The sequence below is a fragment of the Leptonotus elevatus genome, chromosome 8 (genome assembly GCF_054856555.1).
Source record: "Leptonotus elevatus isolate MCC_2025b chromosome 8, RoL_Lele_1.0, whole genome shotgun sequence".
NCBI lineage: Eukaryota > Metazoa > Chordata > Actinopteri > Syngnathiformes > Syngnathidae > Leptonotus > Leptonotus elevatus.
Genome location: NC_141246.1, coordinates 19,741,111 through 19,752,081, shown reverse-complemented (window position 1 = coordinate 19,752,081; position 10,971 = coordinate 19,741,111). Strand labels below are relative to the sequence as shown.

Genomic DNA, 10,971 nt, shown 5'->3' with positions numbered 1-10,971 from the left:
ATGAAATTATTTCACAGTGAGCAGAGAGACACAGACCACAAAGTAAAACACTCTAACCAAAATCCATCACTCGTGTCCCCGCCAGTGGCTGTGTTGTTACTTGAATCACTGTCTTTTTTCCTCTTTGACAAAAGGGGAGATCATTATTTAAACCTTGCTGAATTTGTAACTTTTCTCACTTTTTACCACCATGGAGGACACATCAATTGCCCTGCATTGTGCACTGTGCAAGATATTGCCTCAGTAAAGACAGGATGACCATGAAAAAGGTAATTGGAACTGCCTCAAAATTGAAGGCAAGAATTTCGCCATCAAACTCAAAAGTGCCTACAAGGTCCCCAAACTCAAGATCCACATGTATAAGTCCACTTTAAGATTGCCAACGGATTCTACGGGATTCGAAGAAGACTTGACAGAAAGCATTGTGGTCAGATGAAACAAAAGTTCAACTATTTGGCATCAACTTGACCTGCCGTGTTTGTAGAATGAAAAATATGTGCCTACGTGTCCTGGTTTGAGTCAGGTACTTACACCACAACTGTATATCACTGAAAGACAAGGTTAGCTAACTGGGGTTAGCACGCTACAGGTCCCAGTATGGGAGAGGTGGGAGTTTAGGGGTGTTTTTGTTGTTAAAATATAACGAAAAAAAAAAAAAAAGAGCTAGAAATGGTCATGGTGTGAAATATTATAATCACTCATCAGCTGTATTGGGCCAACAAATATCCCATGAATATAATAATAATTAAAAAAAACTCAAAGGAGCAAATATTGCCTTTTCAATGCATTCTTGTTTTCACTACTACCAGTGACACATTAAATAGGAACATGAATATTAAAACAAGTGTGACTGATTAACAAATTGTGCACCTGACTATAAGCATGGAGACAAACTGTGTTAAAGGAGCTGCGGCTATTCACATTCTTGCGTAGAGAACCTCTTAATGAGGGAATAAGAGCAGTCGAGAATGCGACATAAAATAAACACCAGTATGGATGAGTGCAAAAGTGAATAGGACATGGCTGCATAATTAAACATAGCCTGGCGCTTGGTAATTGCCAAAAATTGTCATACTTTTTTTTTTTACATTTTGTATTGTGTTTTTCCTCTGTTGTCTGATGATGATGATGATGATAATAATAATAATCTGAGAAATTGTCACAAAATGTATTGCACACCACAACAAAAATATTGTATTAATCAAAACCTTTTAGATACAAAAATGTAAAACCAAAAAAACCCAAAGTATGTCATTTTTACATGTGGAAAAAATTAAGATCTGGATATATTCTAATACGGTATTAGAAAACAAGAAATGACCAGAGTATTCTTACAAGTGAGAAGGTACCATGGTGGCAATAAAATTCTGTATTAACGGGGTTAAATAAATTAAGAAAAAGCAAGATTGGGATCTTTTAACTTTCTACATGACTGTAAAAAAAAACCACACTTGTAAACAGATAAAGGGTCTGAATTGTAGTATACAAGCGACTCTTGTAAGTTTTGTAGGTCCCCAGGAGTTGGAAGCATGGAGGGGAGCAATATTTGAATGTATTTGAGTTTTTCCACTTTTTTTCTCTTCATAGCGTAATGATCCGCTTCATGTGAAGTCCTTGGACACCGCCTCGATGAAATTGGGAGCCGACATGAGGATGGTGAAGGTGCAGATGATGGAGAAGAGCGAAAAGGCCACCAGGCATAAGCGATCCACCACCGCCGCTGCAAACTTCCACTCGCTGCAGATGGCCTGGCCCTCATCCTGCTCTCGGAAGCGCCGGGCGATATACTGCACTTCCTCCAGGATCCGAGACATTTCCGGGAGCTGCTCCAGCAGCAAAGTCCGTGTTTGCTCCGAGTGGATGTCACCCGGGGTCGAACCAGTGGGGTGTCTGTCGCCGCCGCTACCGCACATCAGCGCACTGGGATCAGTGCTCGGTGGGTAAGACGGGTTGTCTGTTCCCATGGAATGATATCCCAGGTACAGGTGAATGTTCCCATTCGTGTTAGTTGACTGGGTGGAGGCCTGGCCGGGTATGGTGCTCATCTGAATGCTGTTGGTGCTGGTGTGGTGAGGAGGGGGGTGGGGATACCTGTAGGTTGAGCAAATGCCAGACTGACCACTTGTTTTTCGTTCCTCTCCAGGCTTCTTCATGCGTAGGAACCAAGCACACCAGTTGAGAAGAATGACTCGAACCTAGATGCAGACAAGTAGAAAAGCATAAACATGAAAAAAACAATAACAGGGTACACACATATTAAGGTCAGATGCTGACATCTTTGTGTGTGGTGTGATCAATCAATCTCCACCTACCCATTTAGGCATCGTCCCTCCTTGGGGGTCATGGTGGTGGAACTGGAGAACCAGAACTGTCACCACCACTGATAAGCCAACAATCATCATTGTGCTGGCAAAGTACTGAGCTGAAAAAGATGAAACAGAACACAACATAGGTGAATATATAGAGTTGATATTAAAAGCCTTAAGATTTATCAACATGATCAGAGGCAGTCTGTCAGAGATATGAAATGACTTAATTCACACATTATTAAACAAATGCAATATACCTGTATTTCATCCATTGTTATGTAGTTACTTGGTGTCCATTCGGAAGTTATCCAACCAAAAAAATAAATTTTCATGTCAAAATAAAATGGAGGCTTTAAAAAAACTTGCAGGACTCCGGCCCTCGATGCCCACCTCTGCATTAAGATGTCAGCTGCTCTTATAGTAGGGGAAGTGATAATGGATTTTTTTTCTCTCCAATGAGCAACAAAATGGTGATATTTACTATTAAATAGTGATGGGAAAATGAAGCTTCATGAAGCACTTGTGATATTTTTTGACTCCTCTAGATGGCACTCTTGGTTGAAAGATGCAGTGGAAATGTAATAAATTTCCTTTGCACTAGCCTTTATATTTAAACCAAGAGCACCATCTAGTGGAGTCAAAAAATATCACAAGTGCTTCATGAAGCTTCATTTTCCCATCACTACTATTAAACTGTTGTTGTGAATGCAAATGGCCAAGACTGTAAATATCCAACCCTGCCACAGTCAAGCATGACTGTGGAAGCATTGTGTTCTGGGTTGCAAAGGTTACAGGGTGAGCCATTAAAATCATGAATTAAGACCTTTCATTAGCGGAAACACTGAAGAGAGGTTGTGGATGCTTCTTCCATCATGACAATGACCCAAAACATACTGCCAGAGCATCAAATGAGTGGCTTCAGCAGAAAGCAAAGGTCACTATGGAGTGGCCTTGTCAGTCTTCAGACCACAACACAATCAAAGTCTGTGCAGGTAGCTAGTTTCTAAGCGGTACCCAAGAAATGTTAAGGATTTTTAAGCTTCTGAAAATACGCCAGCAGTCCTCCTTAGCTCTGTGCAAACCTGGTGATTACAAGGTTTTCTCCACCGAATGAAAATGCATGATTTGCTTGAGGATCAAATACCATACTTATTTCATTCAATGCAATGCACATTTTCTAACTTTTATAGTGTGCAACTGTGCATTTTTTTCTGATATTCTGTCTCTTTCCATAATCAATAGAAAACCATTAAAATTACAGCATTAGGGCTCTATTTTCACGCCCAGCGGAATTCTAGCGCGACGACCTGTCGAAATCTATGTGGAGGAGAGCTAGAAAAAGTTTTGCGCCGTTGTGGGCGTGAACACAGCCAACCTGAGTCGCTGGCAATCAAAGTGGCTCCGGTCCTTCCCTTTAAAATTCCTTGACATGGCGGAAGAAGAAACCGATGGCTCAAAGACAAAGGAACTTTATAAGGAACCTCCACGGCGGATGATATAAAGTTGGCTAGGAAGATCACAGATCTGTGAAGTGTGCCCATCATGGCATACCCCCGGCATACCTCCCTTATAACGATGCCGTGGCCGGGGTGTATTTAAAAATAATAATAAATATAATAATAACAAGAATATATTTTCTGCATTTCTACAATTATTCAGAAGGTTCAATGCAGTGTTTGCCTGCACCTCGATCAAATTCACCAAAATCACGATAGAATACCTGTGGCGCAACTTCGATATGGTTCAAAAAGGAGTAAAGTTCAGCCGAAAAATGGTCAGGTGCATGTCAAAGGACCCACCGTTGGTAAGTCGAGAGAGATCAACCAAACCAACACCTGCAAATCAAGATGCGGCAGTTTTTGCGCTCAAGCGCAGCTGTGCTGTCTACGAATATAGAGCGTTTAATTTTTTTGCGCAATCAGTAATAGTAAGTGAACATTTTGCAAATTCAGTAGGTTTCCAACAATAATTTCCCCCAATATATGTCGTGCGCATGATTTAGGCATCTAACTTACATTGGCACAAATATCATTACAAGTTTGCCACTGGGGTAGTTGCTTTTGCAACAACATTGTTTGTAATAGCTTATTTGCTTGACATCCTTCCTCTGGTGAATTTGTTGTGACTTCATAAAGAATTTAAATCACCACAGATGTTACTTTCAGTTGTCATAAATGTTTCCACAGTGACAAGCCTACAGCAAATGTTCTGGGACATTTTAGCAGCAGCAAGGAACCCTCCTTGTAAATATGACATGACACGAACTCTCTGGAGGGGAAATTAAACATTTAGCATCTACAGTAGTTCATGTTGTTGAAACAGACATGGAAAAAACAAGTATTTCCCAAACATAAATGATCATTTTGGTGTGTTGTGGACATTGAAAATCAGAGAGGATAAAAGTGGTTAAAATATGTTGACACACCTACGATCAACTATTCAGACAAGATCTATGCATAACTCTTCAACAAACATTTTAATTCAGCATATTGACTTGCTAAAGATAATAGTATTAGACAAACAAACTTACCAATCAGAGGAACAGAGTCTGATGTAGCAGGCATGATCTCTGCCACCAGTAACATGAACACGGTTAGAGACAGAAGCACGGTGATGCCTGGAAAAGAGGAGATCACAGAGCATCTCACTGTGATCTTGATAACTGACAGATTTCAAAATGAGAGACAAGAATTGCACATTTATTTTGGAGTGGTTGCCCACAAGACAATTATTAAGTGGCATTTTTAAAACTATCTGCATTTCAAATAATTAATAATTAAGAAAAAAATTTAACATTGCTGTACTATCACTAACAGCATATGTACCAGTGGTGTGCAATCAGTAGTGATGGGAAAATGAAGCACTTGTGATATTTTTGACTCCCCTAGATGGGGCTCTTGGTTTAAATATAAAGTCCAGTGCAAAGGAAATTGATTACATTTCCACTGCATCTTTCAACCAAGAGTGCCATCTAGAGGAGTAAAAAAATATCACAAGTGCTTCATGAAGCTTCATTTTCCCATCACTAGCAATTAGGGTCAGCAAGACCTTTGTATTTTTTTAATCCCAGCAGTCTATTTTCTTTTATTTTCTGCTTCTAGTACTGTATGTTGATGTTGTATTGTTTTTTTTGTCCATTCAAATTTCAGTCTCTCTGAGCCACAGTGGCAGGTGACACATGTTGGACCTTTAGAACTCTCAGAGAGCAGCTATTTGACATGTCGTCTTGGGGAATCCAGATACATATTGAATCGTCTATCATTGGAGAGATTATCTTTGAAGAACATGTCACATTTAACTGACGTGGGGAAAAAAAGAAGTCTGATGGGGCCAAATTGCAGTGAATAGGGAGGGTGAGGAAGGACCCGGTATCAAAAGTCACCTAAAGTCCTCATTGAATGTTGTTGTTCTTGTTCTTGTTCTTGTTCTTCTTCTTCTTGTTCTTCTTCTATTTATTTAATTGCTCTTGCCGAGCTGTGTGTTATGAAAAGAATGTAAATAAATGTCATTTTTTCAAAATCAAAATCTTCTTCTTCTTCTTCTTCTTCTTCTTGTGCAATTTTTTTTAAATAAAATTGGAGTCCATTTATTTTTATTTTTATTATTTGTGAAAAATGCTTATTGATGGTTTGTCCCCATTTTTTCAAGAATTACCCCCCCCCCCCTCCCCCATTAACAATGGGCATCAATTATACGTTGATTTTTGCTGTTAGCAGGCTACCTGCACCCCCATGAAGAGCGAGGGGTCCACTGTATTTAGGAATAAAACCTGCCTAATTTTTTCACCAACATCTGGGCCTACTGTGCTGCTATATTTGAACATTGGTCACAGTGGTAGTACTTGGAGAGCCAATTTTTTTTTTTAAGGCTGTACTTGGTGTGAAATGTTTGGGAAATATTACTAGTACAAGAGAAAACATTGGTTAGCAACTGCACCAAGTCATGATGGACTACGATCATCGGTTTGTGTTACCCAGTGAGATCTTCTCTCCGGAGTCTGCAGGGAGCAGGAAGACCAGCAGGGCCAGACCAGAGATGAGCACGCAGGGGATGAGCAGGTTGAGACCGTAGTAAAGTGTCCTACGGCGCATGGTGACAGTGAATGTCACATCAGGGTACGGTTCTTTGCAGCAGTCGTAGTAGAGCTCATTCCGCTTGGCTGGCACACCTACAAGTTCATGGCAAGTAAAGAGGTACCAGAGGTCTGGGTTCATTACAGGTTTTGAAGATTTATTAGTTGTACACTATATTGTTATTGCTATGATTGACTGATGTCAATAATAATGTCTTTTTGCAATATGTGTCGCAAAGTTCATGCGTACATTCTGTATAAATAGATAAACAAGCAGGTTCAGAATTATTTTTGAAAGTACACTGGAATATTCATGTAGTCATCTATGACAACAGTGGGCCAGTCTGGATTTTTATTATTTTATATTTATTATAACTTTGACAAAGCACATTTCAATTAATGACATAATATTACAAACCCGAATGAAGTTGTGATGATGTGTAAAACAATGCAGTGATTAGCAAATCATTTTCAACCCATGTTGAAACTGATGTGTTTTTTTTTTTTCCAGCAAATACAGTATTCACTTTTTTGCTTTGCATGGTAGAGTTTAACTAACATTTTGTCACCCTCTTAAAATAATGGCCAAACTCTGACAGATTTTTTTGTGTTATTTGGGGTGGCGTGCACTGAAAAAAATGAGGGTAAGGATTTGTAGATGTAGTAGCAAATGTGTTAACTGACAATGATATTCTGAAGTGTTCCTGAGTTTTGAGATTTTTCCAGATTTTCTGAATCTTTTGATGACATTATTAACGGCAGCAGATGATGAAACCCCAAAATTCTTAATTGTTTAAAATATATATAAATATTTGTTATTCTCAAGCTTGGACTGGGCCAAACTGTTTGTTTTTTTCAGCATTCCTCAAATGTTCCCATTTATTTATTTGTTTGTTTAAATGCATGCAAATAGAAAACAAAAAACTGTAACATAAGATGAGATCGTGCAGGTGAGATAAGAAAAAACAAATATGGTTTATTAGATCACTCTTATCATGATCTGTGTTTTGTTTATTTGGTTTTAGTTAGATTTTGGTTGCCATGGTTTTCCTTGTGTCCCTTTTTTAAAGTTAAAGTTGAAAAGTGTTATTGTGTTCACCTCTGCTTGTGTTATCCAATCAGCTCCCTGAGCCACACGTGTCTTGTTCAGGTGTTAATTGCCTCGTTTCGTCCGTTTGTTTGTATTTAGTTCACTGCTTTCGTTCAGTCCTTGTTGGTTTGTTGTCCGTATCATGCCTCGTTGCTGTTTGTTTGCTGTCTTGAGTGAAGTCATATCCGAGTATTTGTTTGTAATGTTGTTTTTGGACTATGACGGTTTTGTGTTGTTGTTTTATTTGATTACCCAAGTAGTGAGCCTTTTGTGTAATTAAATCGCTTTTCTTTTCACACCTATGTTGCCATCTCTGCATTTGCGTCCACCACCATACCCAAACATAACAGATCTAACCTCATTATACATCTGCATTTATATACATTTATAGTGTACAATAAAAACATTTTAGGAAGATCAATACAGCTTGAAATAAAAGGTGTGTTTGTGTTACAACCTATATGTGATTGAGAGGGTGTGTGTTGGGTTTGACTTGTCAAGCATGTTCTAAGCTTGGATTTAAAATTGATTGACGTGAGGTTGACTGAGCTGACATTTGAATATATTTGTTCCATTGCTTGGCCCTCCTATAACTTATGGAACATTGACAGAGCTCTGTGTGGCACATTGGGAGATGCGGCCGATTTGCATATCTTGTATTGCGGTTATGAACATTGCTGGTGAACTGAAAATAAAAACTCTAAAGAGTAGAGAAAACTGAGATGTCTGAAGAAGGACTGCATAAATTCTGTGCAGATTCTGTATTCATTTGTTAAAAATTTATAGGTGATTAAGGTGTTTGAAGAAAGGTACTGAATGAACAGCAAAGTTACTCTAGACAGCAATTCTGTAAAATGATATGATATCCCCATGTGATATTACAATGCACAAGATATGGATATATTGTGCTACAATAAAGCGTTTTAATTCAGTCCTGATTAAATATACTTTGCAATTCACAGATAATGCCTCCCGACTTGGATATTTTATTTTTAACAAGGTGAATATGGCTCTTCCACCTTAAATGCTCGTTAATCAAGACTCCAGATAAATTTGTTGATGAGACTTTAGAAAATGGGTTACTTTCTATTCATATAAAATTGTGGACTTACAGTCAACTCTGATGTAACAGTTCCAGTTTTTTTTTTCTTCTAAAAAAAATAAATAAGTAGCATAAAGCAGTTCCAAGTCCTTATGATAAATATCAATGGACTCAGTACTCAGTAAAGCAGGAATTTCCACCAATGTCAAATTTTGTCTTTTCTGTGGCAGTATTGTTTGCAATTCTCACTATTGAAGACATTCCAGATAAACTAAACCATAAAAGTCTGAACAGAAAATTTGAGTGCATAAGTTTATATATCCTAGGTTTATGTAAATTTATAAGCACAACCGTATATCTGCCAACTAGTGGTGAATGGTGAAATATACAGGCTACCTGATGGCTGCAGGCATCACATTGGTGACCTCTGCCCTAGGGCACAAGTCTCAAACCCGCGTCCTTGATGGCCAGAGCTTTTTGGTCAGCTGATCATTTGATGCAGGTGTGTTGGAGGAGGAAAACATCAAAACCATGCAGGACTGCAGCCCTTGAGGATTGGAGTTTGAGACCTGTGTACTAGGGTATGTGAACTAGGAGTGTGCCAAAAAATCGATTCTCATAAGAATCGCGATTCTCATTTAGTATGATTCTGAATTGATTTTAAATGTCCCAAAATTGATTTTATTTAAATTATTTTATACAGTCTTGCCTTTGAGTGTGCCTTCATTTGGAGCGCTGTTCATGTTGTACCCGATTTGGCCACTTAGGGGCAGTGTGGTTCCATGCGGTCTAATACACTGTTAAGTTGTAACCACATTAGAGAGTAGAAGGAAAAAGTCACAATCAAGTTATTCCAATAAAAGTTGTTTTTTTGCAGTGTGGAGACGTTCTTTTGAGTGATAAAAGTGCCGCAGTTGGGCGCTAATTAGCATTAGCGAGTCAGACTGGAGTAGATCATTACAATTCCTTGCACATCTACAAACTGAAGCAAAAATTATTGTCAATCAAATCCTTTTGAATCAAATATTGTTCTTTTTTTTCCTGAGAGAGCTCAGTATTGTTCATTCAGTTATCTTACCAATTCGACATGTCATCATCATTGCTCCCTCTCTTTTTTTTCTCTCTTTTTCTTTTTTTTGTATGTGCGTGACTATGTGCATCAAAAATCGTTTCTAACCGAAAACCGATTCTGAATCGAATCGCAGGCCCAAAAATCGGAATCGAATCGTGAGACATTCAAAGATTCCCACCCACATTTTTTTCTCTAGTCTTAAATGTACATTGCAATCTCAACGACTCCAGTGGGAGGCTGTGCTCCCTTTAACTGAACTTGAACACCTTCATTTTGTTATGTCTTCTGCAATCCTTTAATAATCCATAATCCATTTTGCCTCAAAACCCAGAGTTCAGTAAGTAGACCATGCTGATCACAATAATGGAAGCATAATCATTTTTGCCCCACTAATCTGTCTAATACATCACTCCAAAATACAACTCCATATCACCTTCGAGTGGTGAAAGTCATAAAGGTGTGTGTGTGGGGGTGGGTGGGGGGTTGGGGGAATGCGTGTGCATGTGTGTGTGCGTGCTAAACCTCTAATCTTTAGTGTAATGCATTGTGTAACAGCAGGCCTTGGACCAGTGATTGCAATGTCTGATAGAAAAAGAGGACTGCATGTCAAATTATCATTTTGATCTGCATCATGGCGAATTATCTGCTAATACTCAGCTTTGTCGAAACTGCACATAAAAAAAACAAAAATACTTGTCGTTCAGTAATTTGGCATTCTCAACCTTCTTCACTGAGTTTTGCTTTTGTTTCTCAGATGACAATTTTTTTTTGGGGGGGGGGGGGTGTCACATCTGGAATAAAATCCCTCAGAAGAGAATCATACTTTTAAAGCTCATCTGAAAAACTGGCTTAAATCCAAACAATACTGGCTGCTCGCACCTGTGATAAAACCCGAGGAGACAGATCTTTTAAAGTGGTGAAAACTCGTCTGATATCTCTGGGGAGTTTTTTAAAACACAACTCAAGACATTCTTTTTTAAACAGGCCTATCATTATTCATGGACTTTTGTTTGTTTCTTTCTCTTTTGTGAAGCACTTTGTGACGTTTGTCTTTGAAAAGCGGCAACATAAATAAAGTTGACTTACTTACTGTTCTCATTAGAGTTGTTAAGACCTCAAATCATGTCACATGATACATATACGGAAGTATCCGTAGTCCGTACCATGATCGTCCGAAGGGGTGCACATTTTTACTCTGTTGTCCAGCAATGCATGTCTACATAATATGTAATCTATCACAAAAGCTCTCAATTACATATAGTAAGTATTAAATAAATGAATAAACGAACAAACATTTTTTAAAAATTGTTATTATTTTGACGGATCACCAAGCGGCATATCTGGGCTTTCTTACAAATTTTAATCCTCGTTTATTTATTTGTAAAT

At 38.4% G+C, this 10,971-nt stretch overlaps 1 protein-coding gene across 3 annotated transcripts in view; it reads right to left on the bottom strand.

Moving 5' to 3' along the window:
* LOC147170157 (neuronal acetylcholine receptor subunit alpha-7-like) overlaps positions 1–10,971 on the bottom strand; it is a 38,275-nt gene continuing 27,304 nt past the window's right edge. For all 3 annotated transcript variants that reach the window (XM_086082328.1, XM_086082326.1, XM_086082327.1), the window contains exons 7-10: positions 6,283–6,477; positions 4,840–4,926; positions 2,313–2,422; positions 1–2,195 (exon numbers count right to left, since the gene is read on the bottom strand). In XM_086082328.1, coding sequence (XP_085938454.1) covers positions 1,602–2,195; positions 2,313–2,422; positions 4,840–4,926; positions 6,283–6,477 — 986 coding nt within the window. In that variant the 3' untranslated portion in view covers positions 1–1,601. The remainder of the gene's footprint in view (positions 2,196–2,312; positions 2,423–4,839; positions 4,927–6,282; positions 6,478–10,971) is intronic.